Source organism: Carcharhinus amblyrhynchos, chromosome 8 (assembly GCF_965287045.1).
Source record: "Carcharhinus amblyrhynchos chromosome 8, sCarAmb.v2.hapA, whole genome shotgun sequence".
Taxonomy (NCBI): domain Eukaryota; kingdom Metazoa; phylum Chordata; class Chondrichthyes; order Carcharhiniformes; family Carcharhinidae; genus Carcharhinus; species Carcharhinus amblyrhynchos.
The window spans coordinates 67,435,877-67,461,629 of record NC_137331.1 but is presented as its reverse complement, the minus strand read 5'-3'; the positions used below and the strand labels follow the sequence as shown (position 1 = coordinate 67,461,629).

Genomic DNA, 25,753 nt, shown 5'->3' with positions numbered 1-25,753 from the left:
TCAATGACCTTTCATGCATCAATTTGTATGAAGTACTAGATTCTGTGATTTCATCTGTGCATCAGTCTTTGGAACAGTAAATTAATAAGCCATCAGACAAAGCCGATGTAAACCAACATTCTGGATTATTTTACTGGAAACACATAACAGTAAACATAATAAGATTTATCTATTGCCTATTGCCTTTAGCAACTGTAAGAATAAAGAACAATTTTTTAAAAATGTCTTTCACTTGATCATTCAGTATCGTTGAAATGACTGAAACCAATTAGAGAGAGAGTTCTCTGCCTTTTTCATAGTTTCAAATCCAAGTACTAGTAAGTTGTTTTTTTTGAAAAGAGGACATGGCAATGGCAATTAAAATTCTGAGCTCTATTCCTCCACCAGGTCTGTTGAGAACTGTTTCATTAAGTTGTCAGACTACCAGGTTGAATCAGAAAACTCTTCAGTTCAGCCACATCTTCTCTATGTGTCACGAATGACATCAATATAACACTATACATGCGAAAAAACAAAACGCTGGACATGCACAAGTCAGTCTGTATCCATAAAGTGGAAGGACTGATGATCATTTGGATGTATTATTCTCCATGACCTGTAAAAAAAAAATTAGAATGCCTAGACCTATACTTTGGTTTAAACAATATTGCGATGTTAAAAGAATACAGCATTGTCAAAGGTTGACTTTGAACTGCATCCTTCTGTTTGCTTCACTCTTTTGTATTTCAACAGTCCCAAACCTTCTGGGAGCTGTCAAACAACACTACTGAAAACACTCCTCTCCCAACCTCAATGCAGATCAACTGGTCACTTAATTTTCTGCCGTGAACAAAACAGTTGTCACATTTACGATTTAACAGTAACTGCAATTCAAATAAATTCACAGCGTGCAAAGCATTTTGAGGCAGCATAAGGCACTAAATAAATGAGAGTCTTCCTTCAAGATCTCTGAAGGAGGACAAGGCATTATGCTACATGAACATTACATTTGTGTAAGTTTACAAGCAATTTATATCCTGCTACTTACCTATGCATCAATATCATCCACTTTGTGCACTACTCTCCTCCCAAGAGGACAGCCATAAAGGACTGCATTCCACATTATACAAGGAAGACAGGACAAGAGTTGGTTGCATACAGGTAAGTGGCATACAGTTCCAGGGATGATCTTAACTACTGAAATTCACACTTGCTAGGTCCCCGAAGTAGGAATTTCCCAAGTCATAAACGGCCTGAGTGTCCCTCAGGTGCTGACTTCACCTGAATGATTATTTTTAGCCTTGTAAGTTTGAAAATACCTTTTACAGCATCGGTTATCTCACGGGTGGATGAGTCCTAAATCACAACACCAGCACCTTCAAATGAGTAAGTTACAGAAAACAAAAATTTGCACTTCACATTTGGACAAAAAGATTCCATGGTACGTACCTAGGATGTGCACAAGGACAACAGCTGGGCACATTTGTCAATGGATTCTCTTTAAAGATCAGTGCCATAAAAACGTGATGAAAAATAGTGGGATAAGTTTCCCACTATTTATTCAAACTGACGCTCTTCCAAACACTCAAGAACCCTCCTGAGCTAACAGATTGGATCTGTACTGTGTTTGGGGCTGTGGAGTACGAGGGTCTCCTTCCATGCTGGTGTCACATACCACTGTCTATTGGAACAAGACCATTGGAGAGGCGATGGCCTAGTGGCGTTACCATTAGACTATTAATCCAGAAACTCAGCTAATGATCCGAGGACCCAGGTTAGAATCCCTCCACTGCAGATGGTGGAATTTGAATTCAATAAAAATATTCGGAAGAATCTACTGATGACCATGAAACCATTGTCAATTGTTGGAAAAACCCATCTGATTCAGTAATATCCTCTAAAAGGAAGGAAATCTGCTATCCTTACTGGGTCTGGCTTACATGTGACTCCAGAGCCATAGCAACATGGTTGACACAACTGCCCTTGAGCAACTAGGGATAGGTAAACGCTGGCCAGCCAGCAATGCCCACGTCCCACAAATTAATTTAAAAAAAACGCTGTGGAACTCATGTAGCACCATAACAAAGGTCTGAAGTTCAACTGGATATGAGGTGAGGGCAGGGTGGAGGTTGGCCTAACGAGGACAAACCAGCAATGTAGGAGAAGTGCTGAGCAGTGGGTTGGGGAGGGGAAAATTGAGGCGAGATGTCACAAGGACAGAGGGGCAAAAAAAAGTGCATGAGGATGACCAACAATGGAAGGCAAAGGGAAGACCAAGGGAAGGGAAGCTGGACTCCACTAGGACTGCATGAAGAGTTCAAAACACAGGGATCAAAGGGATACCAAATCATCTACTGGAAAGGGATGCACATGACTCGATGTTTTAGGTAGAGGTCCAAGTGGGGCATAGGCACTTCACAGATGACAGGCCCAGGGTGACCGAATCAAGGAACAAACTTCTTGAGGCTGCTAGCCCTTTTCCCTCAGGATTGCTGACATCTTTCACAGTCTGGTGAAGACAGGTAGCCTGAAGAGAGTGATAAAAGTGCACTGGCTGGTATTTAAATATCATGCAGGGACCTTTGAACCCAGCAGCTGAGGATAGGCGGGCAAATCACTCACCTGCTCATCAGGCCCTATTGCCTTGCATCATGAAGACTTTGTCTTTTAATCTCACTTGACAGTCACGTAATCAGTGTTTCCCATTTGTTCTACTTTCTACTCTTCCCTTTCAATAAACCTATTACACTTCTAACTTTTTTCCAGTTCTGATGAAATAGACAGGAAACAGTAATTTTGTTTCTTTCCACAAATGATGCAGGCTTAAGTATTTTCATCATTTCTTGTTTTATTTCAGATTATCAGCATTCAATTTTTTTCATACAAATGCAATCTCACTTTATTAAAAGTGAATGCTGAAAAGATCTTGTAGTCAATTCAGATTTTACTTTGGTTACAAAATTCTCATCTACACCTGCCTCAATTATTTTTGTATTCAGTATGCAACACTTCATTCACTTTAATTTACACTAAAAAAGTAATACTGAACCAGGGACACTATCTGCAATGTAATTTAAACGTGAGGTTTCATCTATCAGAGCATCCAGCCTACATTCCAAAAGGTTATGAAAAGAACTCACAGAAACCAGTCTTAAATATCTCTATTTCAAATAGGGGAATCTCAGGTGACTTTACATGTACAGTATCTAAATGTACTGAAGAATGTGATTGATGTCACGTGTCTGTGCATTCGATTACAGACTAGCGAGCAATGTTAAAACCCATGGGATTAAAAACAAATGGGTGGGGGGGGTATGGCAGCATGGGTGTGAAATTAGCCAAGGGACAGAAAGCAGACTGGAGGGAAATATAATGGTGTTCCTGTGGGGGAAGCCATTTAGAGTCATAGAGGTTTACAGCATGGAAACAGGCCCTTTGGCCCAACTTGTCCATGTGCCCTTTTTTTTTGAAACCCCTAGCTAAACCCAATTGCCCACATCTGACCAATATCCTTCTATACTCATCATACCCATGTAACTATTCAAATGTTTTTCTAAAAGATAAAATTGTATCCATCTCTACTACTACCACTGGCAGACACTCACCACCCTCTGAACACTTTTGTATCTCTCCCCTCTCACCTTAAACCTATGCCCTCTAGTTTTAGACTTCGACCTTTGGGAGAAGATATTGACTAGCTACCTTGTGTACGCCCTCATTATTTTATAGACCTCTATAAGGTCACTCCTCAGCCTCCTACGCTCCAGAGGAAAAAGTCCCAGTCTGTTCAGCCTCTCCTTATAACTCAATCCATCAAGTCCCAATAGCATCCTAGTAAATCTTTTCTGCACTCTTTCTAGTTCAATAATATCCTTTCTATAATATGGTGACCAGAACTGCACATAGTATTCCAAGTGTGGCCTTACCAATGTCTTGTACAACTTCAAGTAGTATTAGGACCTTTGCTCTTCCTGATAAATATTAATGACTTGTAACAGTGCATACAGAGGCGGCAAAGGCACAGTTGCATTGTTACTGGGCTAATAATCCAGAGATCCAGTGCAATGTCTGGGGATCCAGTTTCGAATCCTACCGTGGCAGGTGATTTTCACAATAACTTCATTGCAATGCTAATGTCAGCCTAATTGCGACTAATAAATAAACTTTACTTAGATTAAGTTTAAATTCAATAAAAATTGTGAATTATAAAGTTTAATAACAACAAGTATTGCCAATTATCATTAAAACCCATCTTGTTAACTATTGTCCTTTAGGGAAGGAAATCTGCCATTTTTACTTGGTCTGGCCTACATGTGGTTGACTCTCAAATGCTCTCGGAAATGGAGGATGGTTAGGAACAGGCAATAAATGATGGCTGGCCCAGCCAGCAATATCATATCCCATAAATGAATCTTAAGAAGTTTGGCGATGTAGCTATTAGTTAACTACATTTTACATTTAAAGAGGCTAGTAAATGATTTCAGAGACATACAATGGTGAAATGTGCAGATACATGGCAGATGAAATTTAACAAGAGAAATCTGGTGATGCATGGAAAAATGAAAAGAAAAAATATAAAAATAGATCATTTCAAAGAGGGGCAGAAGCAGAGAATTGAAGGTGTATGTACACAAATCTTTGAAAGCCATAGGACAAACTGAGAAGCTGGTTTAAGTGAAAACAAGGATCCCAATGCTTTATTCATAGGAGCAGAAAATAAAGGCAAGGGAGCTTATGAGAAACCGCTATTAAAAAAAACTGGTTGGAGTGCAGCTGGAGAAGTGTTAGTTTTACCACATTTTTGGAAGAATGTCAAAGCCGTAAAGATTTCAGAAGAGATTTATTAGAAGTGACAGGTTAAAGAACTTCAGTTTTGTAGAAATGGGAGTTTAATGTACAAGGATGCACAGATGCCTCTGAATTTAAATATTCTCCAATCCGTCCTTTATAAATAATGGTGTTTTTTTTCTACCAAAGTGAATGATTTCATATTTCACAACATTATATTCTATTTGTCACATTCTTGCCCACTCTCACTCACCATTTCCAAATATTTTTGCAACCCTTGCATTCTCCTCAGTTTCCTTTACTATCTCACTTCATAACATCAGCAAACTTAGATACTCAGTCTTATTATCCATGTCAGTAGTATAGATTACTAATAGTTTTTAGTCCCTAGCACTGACCTTACAGTACTGCATTAGCTAAAGCATACCAAGCAGAAAATGACCCAAATACTCCTACAGTTTTGTTTTTACTAACCAATCCTCAGTCCCAGGAGATCTAATTTTGAACAAACTCTACTTATAGCCTCTTAACTGTTCTTACCAAAATAAGAACATAAGAACATAAGAACTAGGAGCAGGAGTAGGCCAACTAGCCCTTCGAGCCTGCCCCGCCATTCAATAAGATCATGGCTGATCTGTCATGGCTCAGTTCCACATTCCCACCCTCTCCCCATAACCCTTAATCCCCTCTCTTATCAAAAACCCAACAACCCGCTTCTTAAAAATATTTAGCGAGGTAGCCTCCACCACTTCAACTGGCAGAGAATTCCAGGGATTCACCACCCTTTGAGTGAAGAAGTTCCTCCTCAACTCCGTTCTAAACCGCCCCCCCTTTATCTTGAGGCTGTGCCCCCTAGTCCTACTGTCCTTTCTGAGCGGGAAGAGTCATAAGAACATAAGAACATAAGAAATAGGAGCAGGAGTAGGCCATCCAGCCCTTCGAGCCTGCCCCGCCATTCAATAAGATCATGGCTGATCTGTCGCTGCTCAGTTCCACTTTCCCGCCCTCTCCCCATAACCCTTAATCCCCTCTCCTATCAAAAACCCATCAACCCGCGTCTTAAAAATATTTAGCGAGGCAGCCTCCACCACTTCAACGGGCAGAGAATTCCAGAGATTCACCACCCTTTGAGTGAAGAAGTTCCTCCTCAACTCCGTTCTAAACCGCCCCCCTTTTATCTTGAGGCTGTGCCCCCTAGTCCTATTGTCTTTTTTGAGCGGGAAGAGTCTTTCCACCTCTATCCTATCCATCCCATTCATCATCTTATACGTCTCAATGAGATCTCCTCTCATTCTTCTAAACTCTAACGAGTACAAGCCCAGTTTATTCAGCCTCTCCTCATAGCTCAACCCCCTCAACTCCGGTATCAGCCTAGTAAACCTCCTCTGCACTCCCTCCAAGGCCAAAATATCTTTGCGTAAGTACGGCGCCCAAAACTGCACACAGTACTCCAGCTGCGGCCTCACCAATGCCCTATACAGCCGCAGCAAGACCTCCCTACTTTTATATTCAATCCCCCTCACGATGAAGGCCAGCATCCCATTCGCCTTCCTGACCACCTGCTGCACCTGCAAGCTGGGTTTTTGCGACTCATGCACAAGGACCCCGAGGTCCCTCTGCACCGTCGCCTGCTGCAGTTTTTCTCCACGTAAGTAATAATCCTTCCTACCATTATTCCTACCAAAGTGGACCACCTCGCACTTGCCAACATTAAATTCCATTTGCCATTTCTTGGCCCATTCGCCCAGCCTATCTAGATCCTTCTGCAGACTCTCCACACCCTCCACACAATTTGCCTTTCCACCAATTTTGGTGTCATCAGCAAATTTCGACACCCTACACTCGGTTCCCTCCTCCAGATCATCTATATAAATGGTAAATAGCTGAGGCCCCAGCACCGACCCCTGGGGCACTCCACTAGTCACCATCCGCCAATCCGAATAGCACCCATTGACCCCCACTCTCTGCCTCCTATTTGACAACTAGTCCTCTATCCACGCTAACACCCTACCCCCAACTCCATGCCCCCTGACCTTCTGCAATAACCTCGTGAGGTACCTTGTCAAACGCCTTCTGAAAATCAAGAAAGACCACATCCACCGGCTCTCCTCTATCCACCGCCCTAGACACATCCTCATAGAACTCCAGTAAATTTGTCAGACACGACTTCCCTTTAAGGAAACCGTGCTGCGTCTGCTCTATCAAGCAGTTCCCCTCAAGATGCCTCGCTATTTCCTCCTTGATGACGGATTCTAACATTTTACCTACAACAGACGTTAAACGAACAGGCCTATAATTCCCCGCCTTTTGCCTGGCACCCTTCTTAAACAACGGCGTAACATTAGCCGTTTTCCAATCTTCCGGCACTTACCCGGAATCCAGCGACGTCTGGAAAATAACCATCAAGGCATCCACTATCACCTCCGCCATTTCTTTCAGGACCCTCGGATGCATTCCATCCGGTCCTGGGGACTTGTCCACAATCAGTCCCTCCAGTCTGTCGAGCACCACCTCTCTAGTAACAGTAATGTCATCGAGACCCTCCAGTCCTACCACCTTTCCATCTAACATCCGGCAAATTATTCACGTCCTCCTCCGTGAAGACCGAAACAAAAAAGTTATTCAAGACCTCAGCCATATCCCCATCCCCTACCACTAAGTCCCCCTTCTCATCCTCTAAGGGACCAACGTTCACCCTAGCCAGCCTCTTCCTTTTTATATATTTATAAAAACTCTTGTTATCCTTTTTTATATTAAGCGCTAGCCCAGCTTTATAGTTTCTCCTACCCTTCTTTATCAACTTCTTTGTCAATCTTTGTTGACATTTAAACCTCTCCCAATCCTCTTCTCGCCCACTACTCTTAGCTACTCTAAACGCCTCCGCTTTTAATTTAACACTTTCCTTCACCTCCTTCGTTATCCACAGCTTATTATCTCTCCTCCTACGGTCCTTTTTGACCATCGGAATAAATTTCCGCTGAGCACCAAGAAAGATCTCCTTAAAGATCCTCCACTGCTCCTCAGCAGACCTACCTTCCAACGCTCTCCCCCAGTCCACATTCGCCAATTCTTCTCTCATCCTACCGTACTCCCCTCTGTTCTAACAAAGGACGCGTGTCCGGGAACCCACTTTCTCCTCCTCCATCTGCACTAGAAACTCCACCATACAATGATCACTCTCCCCAAGAGGATCCTTCACTGCAAGTTCCCTAATTCTACCCGCCTCATTACATAGCACCAGATCCAAGATAGCTTGCTCCCTCGTCGGCTCCAACACACACTGTTCCAGGAAACTATCCCGGCAGCATTCCCTTTTGCACTTCACAATTTTAAATTTCATCCTCCATGTCTAACTTCCAAGCTGCAATCAAATTTAGTTCGCCAAGACTTGCAAGTGCCACCTGGCCAATCAAACCAGGCATAATTAACCAAAAAGGTCCTTGCAAGGAAACCCGATCTGAAATGAAGACATTCTGTGGTGGTTAGCACAGCAAACATTCTGTGAAGACAAGGTGCTGAATGTCGGTGTGGAGGCAAGCATATGCTCCAATTTATGGGGAAAAAAAATAAGACTTTCCTCCACATTCCCAAAAGCACACCGTTTTCTCCTGCAGCTCACTGAGTTGGGGTTACCCATTTTAACTGTGGCGGCAAAAATTTGATTTCTGCCCACACATAATTTTCACCTCGTGTCCTACACAAGTGCAAGAATGGTAGGAAGGACTATGACTTACGGGGCGAAAAACTGCAGCAGGCGACGGTGCAGAGGGACCTCGGGGTCCTTGTGCATGAGTCGCAAAAACCCAGCTTGCAGGTGCAGCAGGTGGTCAGGAAGGCGAATGGGATGCTGGCCTTCATAGCGAGGGGGATTGAATATAAAAGTAGGGAGGTCTTGCTGCAGCTGTATAGGGCATTGGTGAGGCCGCAGCTGGAGTACTGTGTGCAGTTTTGGGCGCCGCACCTGCGCAAAGATATTTTGGCCTTGGAGGGAGTGCAGAGGAGGTTTACTAGGCTGATACCGGAGTTGAGGGGGTTGAGCTATGAGGAGAGGCTGAATAAACTAGGCTTGTACTCGTTAGAGTTTAGAAGAATGAGGGGAGATCTCATTGAGACGTATAAGATGATGAATGGGATGGACAGGATAGAGGTGGAGAGACTCTTCCCGCTCAAAAAAGACAGTAGGACTAGGGGGCACAGCCTCAAGATAAAAGGGGGGCGGTTTAGAACGGAGTTGAGGAGGAACTTCTTCACTCAAAGGGTGGTGAATCTCTGGAATTCTCTGCCCGTTGAAGTGGTGGAGGCTGCCTCGCTAAATATTTTTAAGACGCGGGTTGATGGGTTTTTGATAAGAGAGGGGATTAAGGGTTATGGGGAGAGGGCGGGAAAGTGGAACTGAGCAGCGACAGATCAGCCATGATCTTATTGAATGGCAGGGCAGGCTCGAAGGGCTAGATGGCCTACTCCTGCTCCTATTTCTTATGTTCTTAAGAAGTAAATCTGAAGGTTCTTGAAGAAAGCACTCATGATTCCATACCAAATGAAGATTATAATAATTATGCAGAAATGGTACACTAATGTAGTGATGCCTGTAATGCCAGCTAAATTCAACTGGACTAGTGTCAACTGGAACATTGCAGCCCTATCTGCTGTCTCTGACCACTTGTCACAAACAAGCATGTAATCCTCAATGGACTGGTCCAATTTCCCAACACTGTGCAGTCTGCATCCAATACTGAAACAGTGGAAAGGTCTGAGCACATTTAATTTTGAACAAGATGGCTTAATAAATAAGATAGCTGTGTAAAACCATGTGATTTTTTTTTCTTCCAATGCTGCCACCTTAATTTAGTGCTGTCACTGCACAGAAAGCGGAAGACTGCTGTTCACTCGTGTCCTGAACTGTTCTCGGCTGACAACCATTTTTCCAAGCTGGATGTAAAGCAATCGGGAACATGTCAAGCACAAGCAACGTTCTCTTTAAGTTGCACGGCTGCATGTCAATCTTAAAGGGAGTGCACTGAGCAACAAGGTACAGCAAACAGCAGAGGTAAAATTGCCAATGGTCTCTAGTTTGAAAACTCTTTGAAATCTGTACTACTGATCACTCCTACAATTGTGCCAGGGCAATGTGGGCCAGTTGGAATACAGGCACCACCACAGTTGAGGGGGGTGGTAATGAATGAGACATACCAATGTTTTGAGAAACTTTTTTTTAAACTCACTTCACCATTCAGGCACTCTCCCACTCAGGCACTCTCCCATTCTCAGAACAGCAGCACATCCATGCTACTTATCAGGACAGGAGGAGTTCAGTGATGCTCTGTAAGCCTTGAACTATTCACTCTACAGTCTTGAGAAGCAGCAAACACTCCCAGCCAGTCTGCATTATCACCATCTGAGCCTACATGTAGGGCACAACAGCAAGTGCTAACTCATGAATAGCCAGCTTTAATTTATAGAGTTGAAAAGCCCATCATCCACAAATATTATAGTTGGATTCCTCCTTCCTCTCTAGGAGTGTGCGCCGTATGTTTGGCAGGCCTGTCAGTATTTCAATGATTGCTACTTTACCACCAGCATAGGCCCCAGGGATTTCTTATTTCTGTCCTGATAAGAGATAAAAAATTACAGCATCCTCCTGTGAGTTGCCTCATCAACTGTTCCTTTCACCATTCTGATTTTGCTCATTTGACTCATGTAAACTACCACGTGCAGCTCCATCTACTTGTCTAGATGTATCAACTAAGATATTCACGTTTGCACTGGTGCTTGCTATGTTTCTGTTATACAAGGGCACTGAGGGTCTTTGATTCTTTTGTCCTTTCCCCATCACTGATTCTTGATCTTAATTTGATGGCACTGGAGAACAGAGGAAAGGACATTAAATAACGGTGCATAGGGAATGTTCATTTGTAAATTAAACACTTCATAAGAGTTGTCAATGCACCAGAGATCCAACTAAAAGCTTTGTGGCGGTTGCAAAATAAAACATTATTGTTGTTACCATTCCCTGCTGGACTGCCAGTCTTGCCATCACCAGCACTGAAGAAGTTCTTTTATTTCAAGAGCCTCTTCCTCCACTGCTGAAATTTCTACAATTTGTTGGGGTCCCCCATGAGTCTTAACTTCTCATAGGCATTTGCTCTCTTCCGCAAGATATATCTACAAATAGCTAAGAAATAGCCCATTCAATGCAGAACAATCACAAAGTGAAAAATCAGCAAACACACAAGAACAACAAATGACATGCTTTTGTGAATTGTGTTCATAATGCTATTTTAAGATGTGTGAAAATGTTTGGAGGTAAGTTACAATGTACAATACTTGAAGATTATGGCCACTGAAATGGGTATACTGATAGATGGGGTATTGGTGATATATCTCTGGACTAGTAATACAAAAGCTCAGGAATTTGCTCTGGGACTTGGGTTCAAATCCCACCATCGCAGCTGGTTGAGTTTGGTTCAGGTACTAAAAATCTGGAATTAGAAGCTAGGCTCAGTGATGACAACCATCACTGTCATAAAAATGCATTTGGTTCACTAATGAGCTTTAGGGGAGAAAATATGCCATCCTAGTCTGGTCTTTATGTGGCTCAAGGCCCACAGCGATGTGATTCATAATCAATGTGATTGATTCTTAACTCCCTCTGAAATGGCTTCATTTGCAAGACAATCTGGGCTGGACAACAAATTGCTGGTCTTGCCAGTGATACCCACATCCCATGAAAGAATAAAAGAAAGAAATCTCACCTCACCAAGGCGCGCGCGCGCCGGGGGGTGGGGGGAAAGAAGAAGAGAGAGAGAGGGGGGATGCATTTACAAAGGCAGACTGATCATGATAGGAATATGAGGGTCTAGGGAGTAGGATAAATTAAAAGTTAGAGGATATACAGTGGAGATATGGGAGAATAGAACTTTATGCTCTTGTCCTGTGACAGTTTTGTATCTGCTGCTCACTTTTGCTACCACTTCCAACAGGCCCTTCCTGGTGCCACCAGGTTCCTTTGCACTATTTAACAAAAACAGCCCTTGCTATTTACTGCCCTAACACATCAATAGGTGCACCTGAAAATCTAAATCACAGCATTGTCTATTTTCAGTTATCATCAAATTTCTCTTCTTTCTCTAAATGCTACAACATGCAGCTGTCCTCTTCAGTTTTGTGATCTTTGGGTACTTAAGTACCCAAAGTGAAATTGTCCCTTATACAGAAGGTATGAAACCCAAAGTAAAATAAATGAGGCACCCTAATTGAAATTGGATATGGGATGTATGGTTATTGTTCCCAGCCCAATTCTGTTTGCAGCTCCCTGTGAAGAGGATGGGTGCAAAGCAGGTCAGAGTTGAAGGTATCAGCTTTGGCTGTAGTACTCCCAGAGTTAAAAATTTCAATTTCAAGCGCCAATCTAGAGCACAATTTAAGCTCAGACAAAGTGTATTTTGAATGGATTGCTGCATTGATAGGCGATGTCATCCTTCAGACATGACATTAAACCTCATCTGCTTTCTTGGGTGGGTGGGGGAAAGAGAGAGAAATCGATCTTTTGGCTCTATTTCAAGAGCAGCATGGCAGCTATTTTGGTAACTTGGCCAACATCAACAAGAGCTTAGCAAAACATCCCAAGATGCTTCACAGGGCATAATCAAAGAAAGCTTGATACAAGCCAAAGGAGACACTAGGGCAGGCGAACTAAGTTTGGTCAAAGAAGTTGGTTTTAGGGACTGTGTTAAAGGATGAGAGAGGATATACACTGATGAGAGGGGGAGAATTCTGACTTGGTCCAGATGACCAATGACAGGAACAGAAATGCTGGGTTGAAGGAATGCACAAGAGGACAGAATTTGTGATACAAAGTCTGAGGGCTGTTGGATGTTAGAAATAAGGAGCGATTTGAATACATGGATAAAAACATTGAAGTCAAGGCATATGGGGATTGGGATCCCATGTAGGCTAGCACCCACCACAGCATTTGGAGAATAGGAGTTAGAACGTGGGCAGCAGAATTTGGATTAGTTTAGGTATATGGGACATGCAAGGAGAGGGGTCAGTCATGGGCCATTAGAATAGTCGAGTGTTGAGGTCCCAAAATGCAAGGTTGACAATTTCAGATGGGCTGAAGCAATGGTCCATATAGGCAATATAATGGAAGTGAAATTAGGTGATCTTATTGAGTGGATATGGACAGGAAGCTCAAGACAAGGTTAAATAGGACACCACAGCTGCAAACAATCTGATTCAACCCAAAACAGGAATCAGGCTGGGAGATGGAACTGCTGCCTAGGGAATGAAGATTCATGGCAATGGGTGAGGGAATGCTTTTGATCTTTTAATTGCAAGAATTTCCTGCTTATCTAGTACAGTGGTTCTCAAGTGAGGTTCATGGACCCCTGGACTTCACAGATACTTTCTAAAAGGGTTCACAAAATAATATCTGAATAATAAGAGAAAAACAAAAAATAGGAAGTAGGCAGAAAGGAAAAAAGTCAAGCCATCCATTTTGTACAAATTAATAGTAGCCGACATCAGTGTACAGAAGCAGTTAACAAGATACCCACCTCTGAAAGTTTCCGAATACTTGTCCTTCTGACATAATGGGAGCTTTTGCTGCCTTGGTTTTCAGCACTGAATCTTTAATTTACTTTTTATAGAAGTGGGACGGGACATGGAAGGCCAGCAGCTGCTGTGATTCTGAAGTACATTCAATTTGGTCTCATGCAGTGAACAATGCTTTTATAATACTGTTTTGCCCGAGTATGTCCAGTATTCTGTTTATATCAATCTTTTGCTGTTTTAATTCTTGTAATTGTGAAAAAGTTGTCAGAATTGACTCTTCCACGATGTAACTTCTTTGTATAATTATGTAACACTGAACAATTTGGCTGGGTTTGCACAGGTGTGAAATGATGCCAGGATTTCAACTGACTAATCTGTCATAGAATCAGTGGAACATGTTATGTGAAGTTATTTTCAAAACAATTAAAAAAACTATAAGCCTGTTAAGTATCTAAATACAGGAAGAATTCTGTTATTACTGATGAGGTCAATGACCAATTGTATTATTTGGTGAGCCGGCAGCTTGTAAATGGTAGATATACCTAATCTTTACGCAAGTTAAAAATAGTTTTGTTGGTGTGTACCGGAGAACTAGAATGCTGGCGGAGAAATCCTAAAGCTTTATTTCTGATCTCTCATCACTAACTGAATTGGGGTCTGTCATACTAATCTATTTGAAATAGGGTCCTTCATGCAAAAACATTTGAAAATCACTGAGTACTAGATGCCAGACAAGCAACCTGACAAAAGGTAGTGCAGAAGTTGAGGGGTTGTGAGAGATGATCTAATTCATATTATTAGGTGACAAAATACAGAATTTTATTAAACAGCAGCATTTTGTATTGCTAAATTGTATTAGTCCATAAGATATATTTATAAGATGTATTTACTGAATAAAGAAAGATGAATTTAGTTAATCTTTTTCTCAACAATAACAGCTGAAAAAAATTGGAATTTACTCTTCAATTTGACGCTTTACATAAAGGGAAACAAATCCCAATTAGTATCAGTGATTTCATTGGCAAATTCATCTCAGGAAAAGTGTGACGCCAGGTCCGCGAGCAAGAACAGTTCGGTGATAAGACTCTCTCCCCCAATTCCCCTTCCACCACCTAAAACACAATAACCCAACAAAACTTGCATTTTACAGCATTTGACTATTCCCCTTCCTTGGATCTCCCACCCACAAATAATTCAATGATTTACAGCATGGTGCCAAATTGTCAGGAAGTTGCACAAATTATGCTACTTTCCATATGCCATTCCCAACTTTTTTCTCTTCAGCTTACCTCACTTGGTGAAACTGTTCCTGCTTCAGACCCCACAGCACGCAACTTCTAACAAAAAATAAAAATGACTTATGTTTCGTATAAAACAAATTGTAATGGAAATACATTAATATTTTCATTTACAAGATGACAAATCCCAATTTGTAAGACTAATGAATATGCACTATTAGTGTAGCACCACCACACAATTGAAAGCATTAATTTATTTGGGGCACAGGTAATCAGATTCCACTTTATTAACATGACAGTTATAAAATTTCTGTATAATCCACCAGTTAATGAATGAAATTCACTTAGGAGCACACAAGGGCACCAAAATTTAACATGTAAAACAAACACTTATGCTCTATTTTTTCAAAAATAGGAAATACCTCCGCAAAACCCAAATCTGCAAGCTGCCAACTCCTTTCTTGAAAAGGGTCAAAGTTCTGAAGTAGTCTAATACAGACAAAATCTTTTAAAATATGAAACAACATTTTTAAGACTCAGTAAAAGAAACACTGGATTTCCAACTTCAAAAACAGGCCTAGTCATTGTCAATCTGTTTATGGCAGCCTATGAGGAGAGGCTGAATAAACTGGGCTTGTACTCGTTAGAGTTTAGAAGAATGAGGGGAGATCTCATTGAGACGTATAAGATGATGAATGGGATGGACAGGATAGAGGTGGAGAGACTCTTCCCGCTCAAAAAAGACAGTCGGACTAGGGGGCACAGCCTCAAGATAAAAGGGGGGCGGTTTAGAACGGAGTTGAGGAGGAACTTCTTCAAAGGGTGGTGAATCTCTGGAATTCTCTGCCCGTTGAAGTGGTGGAGGCTGCCTCGCTAAATATTTTTAAGACGCGGGTTGATGGGTTTTTGATGAGAGGGATTAAGGGTTATGGGGAGAAAGCGGGAAAGTGGAACTGAGCAGCGACAGATCAGCCACGATCTTATTGAATGGCGGGGCAGGCTCGAAGGGCTAGATGGCCTACTCCTGCTCCTATTTCTTATGTTCTTATGTACAAATTGGGTGCTGTGTTTCCTACATGATAGCAGTGACCATATTTGATAACAAGCAGACGCTAAATTGTGTTGTGCAATAGGAATTGCACAATATGGCATCTTAGTCAAGCACTTTAATTTGCATGCATGTATCTTCTGTTGGCAGAGCAGGCAGATCATGATACGGGTCAGTATGAAAAGTTGATTTGACATCAATGCTGCGATTTTTCAAATGTTCATTCAGATCAACTCCATCTTAACCTTACACAGCTAAACAAAAACATGTTAAATGGAATGTAGGAATGCCCAGCACTTTGATCAGAAACTGAACTAGCCATATAAGTGCTGTGGCTACCAGAGCAGGTCAGTTGTGAATTCTGCGGCAAGTTACACACCTCCTGATTCCCCAAGAGCCTGTTCGCCATCTACAAAGCACAAATGAGGAGCGTAATCTAAGACTCTTCCTTTGACTGGATGAATGCAGCTCCAACAAGGTTGTCATCTTCCAGGACAAAGCAGCCTACTTGATTGGCACCTTATCCACAAATATTTACTCCCTCCACTATTAGCAAACAGTGGCATCAGTGTGCACAAGATGCAGTGCAGTAACCCACAAAGATTCTTTGGGCTGCAGCTTCCAAACCCATCTAGAAGGGGAAGAGCACCTGGAAGTTTCCTGCGAGTCACTAGCCATCCTGACTTGGAAATATATTGCTGTTTCTTCACAGTTGCTGGGTCAAAAATCACAGAATCATAGATTCCTAACAGCACCGTCTACCTACACCACAGGGATTATAGAGGTTCAAGAAGGCAGCTCACCCTCATCTTCCAAAGGGCAACTAGAGATGGGCAATAAGTGCTGGCCTAACCAGTGACACCTACATGATATTTTTAAATATAGCATGATTGTTTTAAAAATCATAATTTATTTACAATAGACTTGTCCAAATCATGGCCCATGGGCCACACTTGTTTAAAATACATCGGTAAGTGAACTGCAGACTATTTCTCTCCCATGTTTGCTGTTGCTAGGATCATGAGTGAGCCAATCAGCAGTAATAGTGCTAGAGAACCAGTCCAAGTGAAGGACAGCTTTCTTCATTCTGAAACCTGAAAATATGGTACAATGGGAGCAGAGAGCCCCCTGGGGAAAGCTGGAGAGTCAAAAGCAGCTGCTGAACAAGTGGATGGGACTGGGAGAGGAACTGGCATTTGGTGGGATGGGAGGGGAACTGGCTGCTCGCACACAGATTTGCAGATTCTAGGATTCTCCAGAGCGCAAAGTGCCACTGAATAGACAGACATTTATTGGACAGATCCCATGTGAACTTGGCCTTTTTCATGAATCAACAGGGATTTGATTCACTCGGTGTGTGATCATAAACAGCATTCAGACACCAAATTCACAATTCCTTGATTCTTCGGCCATTTCTAATACCGATATTTGACACACCAGGGCAGGTCAAACGGAGGCTATTGACTAATGAGCGATATCTACTCAATGAGGCTCATTATGCCAGCCTGGAGCACATGCATATAGCAGGCATCCAACGAGAACCATTCAGGCTTAAAGAACATTGCAGAACAAATTATCCGAAAGTAATACTTGCACTGTCTGGATAGTCTGAAGACATGCTGGCTAGATTGATTGGCCATGATAAATTGATCCTAATGAGAGGGCGATTAGTAGGGTAAGTAAGTATGTGGGGTTGCAGGAAATGGATCTGAGTGGAATTGCGGTCGATGCAGATCCGACAGGCCAAACGGCCTCCTTCTGCACTTTGACGATACTACCATGCTCTGGAGAAGCCCCACAATACCCAACTGATCAGGTACCAAGATTGTGCAACAGACAGCATTACATTCCCTATCTCAGCATAGAGGAACAACTTTTGTCACCATCTAGCTGCTGTTTAGGTGCATTAACCTGAACAGGCGCTGGAACGTGGCAGCTAAGGGAATTTCACAGTAACTTCATTGCTGCGTTAATGTAATTATTTGTGACGAGTGAATAAACTTTAACTTTAGAAGGGGCAAATGGTGATGGGGAGGTGGAGGGGTGCACTTGACATAGGAAAAAGCAACGGAAAAGAAAGTGGGGGGGGGGCTATACCAACAATAACCCGTTTAAACCCAAATTCTGCCTAATCAAGAGTGTTATCTTTCTTAACATCAGTCACCACATATTCTCTTTCAGACAACACAATCAAAAGGCAACGGCACCACCAGTAAAGCTGTCAAGAAAATAGCCCAGGATCTTTACTGTCATAAGAGTAAATCACAGGTTGGGCCAATGTTTTTATTATCCATCTCCAATCACCCTCAAAAGCTGCTTTCTTAAACTGCTGCAGTTCATGTGGTGTGGGTACACACATAGTGCTGTTCGGAAGAGAATTCCATGAGTTTAATTCAGTGACAGTAAATGAATGGCAATGGCTTGGAGGTGAATTTGCAGGTGGTGGTGTTCCCATGCATCTGCTGCCCGTCCTTCTAGGTGGCAGGGATTATAGATTTGAAGGTATTATTGGAAGAGCCTTAGCGAGTTGCTGTGGTGCTTCTTGTAAATGGAACAGTGTGCAATGTTGGTGATGTGAGTGACAGTGGATGGGGTGTCAAACAAGTAGGCTATTTTGTCCTGGATGTCATCCAGATCCTTGATGGAGCTACATTCATCCAGGCAAGTGGAGATTATTCCATCACACTCCTGACATGTGCCCAATAGATGGTAGACAGGGTTTAGAGAGTCAGGTAGTGAGTTAATTCTGCAGAATTCCCAGCTTCTGACCTGCTCTTGTAACCATGGAATTTATATATCTGATGTAGTTCAGTTTCAGGTCAACAGGAAGATCCGATGGATTCAGTGATGGTAATGCCATTGAATATCAAGTGAAATGATTGGATTCTCTCGGTGGAGATGATTATTGCCTAGCACTTGAGTGGCGAAAAATTATTTGTCACTTATCTGTCCAAGTCATTCAGCACATGGACATGGACTGCTTCAGTGTCTGAAGACTCACAAATCATCAGCAAACATCTCCATTTCCAATCTCATGATAGAGGAACGTCATTGATGAAGCAAATGAAGGTAATTGGGTCTAGGGCACTATGAGGAAGCACCAGCAGGCAACAGGTCAAGGCCCAGCCTTTGGGCAAAGCATATGTGAATGAATATGCAAAAATGAACAAATCACCATTGTACAATCGCTTAGTGTCTAACTCCAAAGCGCCTTTTACCTATTTTAGTGCTCCTACAAGACATTGATGTTGTCGTTGTATCATGCTTGGCTGAAAGCTGCTTAACTTCAATTAAGGAGCCTGCAACTATCTTTGGAGGGCAATCTCAAACAGCTCTAGAATACAGAACTTGGCTTCAGATGGATTATTTTGGCCTGAACAAGCTGGCTGACGTCAAAAAGAGGTCAGTGGCAAGAAATTGCAAAGGAAGGCTATCATTCTAAGATAGTCTTAAGGAGCACAGACCACTACGTCTAAACAATTCTATGGATCTACGAAGTGGATGCTACTGAGATCCATGATTGCAGCAGTCTGAACTTCCATCACAGACATTTTGTGGGAGCTGTTTGCAGTGCAATGTAGTTGAAATATCTGCCACCATGCGTCATGGTGGGTTCCATAGTGTGTTGAGACCCATTTCGTGTTGAGAGGATTGTCAAAAAAGCTCTGCAAAGCCCTATGCTCAGCTGGTGCTGATTCCTCCATGTTTGACACGTAAACTGGAAAACTTGTGCACAAACATTTGGTTATGTACACCCATTAGCATTCTTCTGCAGCCTGGTCCAAAGTCCTCATGAGACTTCTCTGCAGCATGCAAACTGGTCCTCCAGATGCTCTGCTCCTCATCCCAGTTCCTAATCAGTGTGCCCAATGTCTCATTGTAGACAAATCACTTCTTGATTCTAACCTCAAACACACAATGTTGGTCTGGCTGGTGGCTATGAATACAAGGTTGAGTGTTGGCATCTCTTCACCTACGCTTTCTTCTTCCTGTTCTCTTGATTGGAGAAGGTTTAGTTCTTGGTATTTCAAATGAAAAAGGGAAAAAGGCTTGATTATTTTAAGGTGGGGGGGTGGGGGGGGAAGAGGAGAGTCAGGAGAGATTGCAGAATGAAAGGGAAGTGAGAAAGGGGGTGTGCAGGTACCCTCAGATCCCTTGAACCATGTCAGTGGTGCTTCTTTTCAAAATGGTTACAACTTCCTCCACTATAGAAGTCAAAATAAGCAGATAACCACATCCTGTTCATTCCAGCTATCTCCTATGTAGCGATAGATATAAATTGCTGGTGATAGGTGATGGACGAGGTTAGCAGTGCAATTGGTAAAATGATATTTGAAGATGAACTAATGCATCTTGACAACTCAAGTCAGATCATTAAACCTCCCTCTGTACTACACCATGACCTTGAAGCAGTATTCCTGGTATTGACCCCTGTCACCACTTATTCTCACTGCCATCTAAGCTTTTGCCTGGAAGGTGTCTCATAGGTCACTCATCTCATCTCCTACCAAGGCATTCAAAGCATTATCAGAAAACTTGAGTGCTCATATTTTTACATATTTAGCTATTCTTCAAATTATCCATATTCACTTAAAAAAAATCCTCCACTTCTTGCAGCCATAATATACCTTTGGTTCAATAGTCACAAGTTGTTTTTAAGTAGCATTAGGCACTCACAATATCAGGCACCCTGATGATGCATCCAGCCAATGAACATTTCACAACATCAGACAGCCTGTTAGCACTGCAATGCACTGGCATGGGTTACCTAATCAAGATTTGTGAAACAGAAGTTTTGTTTGACAAATCTAGAAACATTCTAATTTGGGAGCACAAACACCATTATTAGTGGCCAATAGTCCATACAGGACAAAAAATATGCTACACGAAATAATAGCAGTAGCAAAAAGATTCAGTTTCCCAAAACATATTTAGAAAGCAGTGTTGTTTCAAGGACTAGAGAACAGTAAATAGTTCACCCTATTCAAAAGAAAGAGATCAGCCAGGAAACTGCAGACCAACTACCTTACCCTGATTGTAGGCAAATTTAAGAGTCCAAATTTAGATTGAGCAGGAATAGTCTGCATGGATTCATTATCAGTGCCATGCTCAAATAATCAAATTTATTTGAGAAAATCAATATGGATATTGTACAAATCAGCTTTTAAACTCTAGTCACAACAATCAATTTGTACACAAATTCTCAGAAGCATCAATTTGATAATGCCTAAATATTCTGTTTTAGGGCTGTTAAAAGATATCTATTTGCTGTACCCAATCAATTCTGCTTTGATATTCTGTCTATCAAAGAGGCAGAATAGCGAATGCAACCATTACTGGCAGGATGAAGTGCAGCAACGTGGGGGAAGTTAGTCATTGCCCTTCTGAAGCCTACAAACTCAGGATAGCACATAATGAGCATAAGGTTGGAGAATCAAAACTAGAGTTTCTTGGATGATGAGAGAGACAATAGGATGGAACGATAAAAAGGAGGACATGATGTGTCAGGTAAATGCTTCAAGTGAGAACAAAAGTCAATAGAATGAATGAAAGACCATAAGAACAGAATTAGGACATTCGGCCCATCAGGTATGCTCTGCCATTCAATCATGACTGACATTTTTCTCATCCCCATTCTCTTGACTTTTCCCCATAACCCTTGATCCCTTTATTAATCAAGGGCCTATCTATCTCTGTCTTAAAGACATTCAGTGACCTGGCTGCCACAGCCTTTTGTGGCAAAGAGTTCCACAGATTCACCACTCTCTGGCTGCAGAAATTCCTCCTCATCCGTTTTGAAGGATTGTCCCTTTAGCCTGAGGTTGTGCCCCAAGATTCTAGTTTTTCCTATTAGTAGAAATATCCTTTCCATATCCACTCTATTCAGGCCTCACAATATGCTCCAAGTTTCAATAAGATCCCCCCTCATCCTTCTAAACTCCAATGAGTACAGCACCAGAGTCTTCAACCGTTCCTCATACGACAAGCTGTTCATTCCAGGAATCATTCTTGTGAACTTCCTCTGGACCCTTTCCAAGGCCAGCACGTCCTTCCTTTGATATGCTCACAATACTCCAAATGGATCTGACCCAATTTAAAGGGAACCTGAAGAGGAAACTAGGATGGGTGATGAGAGGATTTGAAAATAGTAAGGAAACTTACCATAAAAAAGGATACCCAAAAATCTTCTACCAGTATGTAAATATTAAACAAGATGTGGACATTGCTGGTTGGGCCAGCACTTATTGCCCATCCCTTTCTACCCTCCAACTTGGAATGTTTGAGAATCAACCACACTGCGGTGGATCTGGAGTCACACGTAAGCCAGACCAGGTAAGGACGGCAGATTTCCTTCCCTAAAAGGCCATTAGTGAACAAGATGAGCTTTTCTGACAATTAACAACGGTTTTATGATTAGACTTTTAATTCCAAGATTTTCCTTTAATTCAAATTTCACATCTGCCATGGTGGGATTTGATCAGGGTACAGAGACAGATCAGAGGAGAGAGAGAGAAAGAGATAGTCAGACAAAAAGAGAGCTAGAGAAAGAATCAGACTGACAGAGCAAGAGAGAGTCCATTTTTAAAAATTCATGTTTACTGCTGTGCCAAACTTCATCTTTCCCAAAATTTGCTCATTGGCCCCTCAAGTGAGAAAAACTTTGAAATGAGTCCCTCCACGCAAATAGGCTGGACAAGGTGGGATAAGGCATCCTGTAAAGCAATGTGCTTAATAGAAGTTCAAGTCACACAATGTTTCTTTTAAGCACTTTCTAATCTTTTGCTGGGTTCAAGTCAATGACCACTATGTTATCAACTATCCAGAAAAAAGGGAATGTTTCCTCTTCTGTCATTTATACTTCTAACTCATTGTTTGTTTCTTTTACTATCCTTTTTACCCTCATCACTTTCTCCCACCTTATCACAGGCCTTCCCTTTCATTCTTTCTCAGCTTCTGCACCTGCTTAAAAGCAGAGGGAGACAGGGGGCAGGCAAGTGGGGGTTGAAGGACTGGAACTCCAAGGTTCTGGAGAGAAAGGCATCTCAAATCTGAAGGGGTCTTCAGATTGATGCCCCCTCCCTCCCAGATGAGGAAAAGTCTATTCCCGTTTCCTACCCTACTCACATTCACTCCCAAATGATTAAAAATTGAGGTTAGGTGGGAAAAGGTACTAAGTGAAAGGACTGGTTTGCCTCCTGAGGCCCTGCTTCCCCCACTCCCAACCCCAACTCAGAAGCCACCTTGGTGGGAGTATAACATCCTGACCCACGTGTGTTCATATTTCAGATTTTCAGCATCCATTGCATTTTGCTTTTGTAGTTGAGAACGTGGAGCACAACAGTTATTTTCACTGGAACAATATTATTTCAAATTTTATTGAGCAGCATGATCTCTCAGATTTCATGAAACAAATACTGACATAACTTACATAACCCTGATGCGCAAGGTCATTACAAGCTTTTTTAAAAGCAACATTAATTTAAAAATTGTACAAATGCTAAAAGTTAATGTCAGTAAACTTTACACAAACAATAGTTTGTCATAGTAAAAAGTGAACAAATAGTCCCTTATGTTGAATTTGTATCAAATGTGTATTTTCAATAATTGCATTTGTACTAACTAAACATACATGTTAAAAGTTAATAGATGGGAGGCACTGTTGTAAGATCTCACATACCTGGATACAATTAACAAAAATATTACACTATTGTTACACATCAACTTTGAGTATTAATCAGAGTGTATCATGAGGGTATTTCGTATAACCTAAACTGCTAATTTTCTCAAAACTTAGGCAAAGGAAGCATTCTGTCATTATGCAAATAATAAAATCTGAAAGCGAACATACCAGTAATCCCAGTCATACTATCAGTCGCCATAAGTAACTGTCTCCATTGATAATGGGATTCTTAAAACTGTTTGCCAGGAATAAAACATAACAGACCCAAACTTTCTGGCACAAAGTTTGAAAGCATGAGGTGGTAAAACAGAGAACGCTTTTTCCCCTGGTCACACATCGAAGATTGGGTTACCAAAGTGCTATAACATCTAAATTTGCCCCAAGAAGTTGAAGGTAAGCAGTTAGCTGACTCTTTTTCTTTGTCTGGAAGATATCCAACACCTCAAGTGGCCATCCCACCCTCTGAAAAGACCTCAATAGGGTAAATACCAATATCAACACGTATACCTACCCTCAAAAAAATGATACAAGGATACCAAGCTACAGGATTAGGACATCAGCAAAGGCTGACATTGGAGCAGTATCAGATGCAAAAAAAATCTATTTTCAAATAGACAAATCCCAGCTGATTAGTGTCAAGAGCCAATGAACAGAGGCTGCCCTCTGGAGGCAGGGTTGGGAGGATAATAGAAAAGTCCTAGACAAGATAGAACCTTTCTTCAAGGCAACTATCCAGTGAGCACCAGCTCCACCCAGCATGGTACAAGTGATATAATTCTTGTTCAGTACTGCAAGGCATATATATATAGATGTCGGTTCTCATGTAAAACCTAATAAATACCAATACCAGTGCAGCATACAAGTATGAGTCACAATGATCATCAAGGTGGAGTAAAATACCCAAATATTATGTCTGTCTGTAAATAGTTTAGCATATATGATGCTACAGACTCTGTAGGAAATGACTTATGCCAGTGACCACATCTGTAGTGTTTTCCAGCAATAGAATCAGTGCTATTGTCAGCCACCTTACTTTGTGCACTGATCGCAAAGCTACAAGGGAAATGACACTTAAGCCACTAACCTTTATCATTACAAATGTTCTACTGAGGATATTTTGCCCAACATCAAGTACTTAATTCGCCCAATTACCTGGGAACTCAGCTGAGTTTTAATCCAATTGAAATAGTAGTTCAGATCACTCCCTTCCATCAGCTCACGCCCCCAAGCAGCTAGTTTTGCTATAATTCTTGCGGCCTGTAGGTATAAAATGCAACATTTCAGAAACATTGACATTTGAAATGGATATAAATTTGGACCATCTTTTCCTTTGAATTTACATTTATCCCAGCAATTAAAATTGGAAGATATTAGAAATCAAACAACATTTGTTTCATGTTGAAAACACATGCCAGTCAGAAACTGAAGAAAACAGACTGACTTTATTTACTAAAGTAACTTAGTTAGCATTCATATATGATGAGCCACTTGAGATAATACTGATAATTTCACTTTTCCATAAGCGAAAGCAAGTAGAGGGCTAATACCGAGAAGGAAAAAGAAACAGAAGCAAGTCTCACATCATGACTGTATTCATACAGGATGATCATTTGACCTCCGGGAACATTCCTCCAGACATGTTCCTCCACTGTGTGCAACGTTTGAGCAAATAAAATACACTTATTTTAAGAACAATTTGAATTAACTTTTCTTTAGCAGCTCTCCATAATAATCTGCACTCAACTTACTACATAAAATAAGGATTTGAAGATTTTGACAATTTCAAAGGATAATCAGAAATGCACTGAATCTATTATGCAATATGGATCTCATGCTGCAAACATGAGCAAACTTCTGCTTCCAAATCTAATCTCCCAATTAATACAAAATGTAAAAGTTATGTAACAACAAGAAATTTGCATTGTACTGTTAACATAGCAAAACATCAAGATCACAGAACCATTATAAAATGAGTTATAACGGTGAACCATGTAGGAAATGTTAGGCCAGATGACAGAGTTCAGTTAAAGATGGGGTTTTAAGAAGCATCATAAAGGAAAGAAGTGAGATAGAGACACAGATGTAGAGCCAGAATTCCAGAGCTTGGAACCTTTGCATCTAAAAGGACACAAATGATTGTGAATGTAAGGTTAGAGGAGATTACAAAAACAGGAAGAGGCAGGTGCACATAAGAATTTGAAAACAAGAGGAGAATTTGAAGATCAAGACTAAGAGTTAGCAAGTCAGCGTGCACAGGGTAATATCACAGCTTAGTATGGCCCCTGCTCTGCCCAAGACTACAAGAAAATACAAAAGTTTGTGAAAATAGCTCAATCCATCATGTAAACTGGCCTCCCATCCATTGACTGCCTACACGTCCCACTGCCTTGGCAAGCGGCCAGCATAATTAAGGACTCCACACACCCTGGTCATTCTCTCTTCCACCGGGAAAGATACAAAAGT

General features: G+C 41.5%; 1 protein-coding gene across 2 annotated transcripts in view; it reads right to left on the bottom strand.

Moving 5' to 3' along the window:
- Positions 1 to 25,753, bottom strand: part of atp6v1h (ATPase H+ transporting V1 subunit H) — a 101,339-nt gene that overhangs the window by 43,996 nt on the left and 31,590 nt on the right. Inside the window, exons 6-7 of one of the 2 annotated variants that reach the window (XM_080194229.1) lie at positions 24,443 to 24,547; positions 14,613 to 14,660 (exon numbers count right to left, since the gene is read on the bottom strand). In XM_080194229.1, the coding sequence (XP_080050355.1) occupies positions 14,613 to 14,660; positions 24,443 to 24,547 (153 nt within the window). The remainder of the gene's footprint in view (positions 1 to 14,612; positions 14,661 to 24,442; positions 24,548 to 25,753) is intronic. The other variant, XM_080194231.1, reaches the window with a different exon arrangement.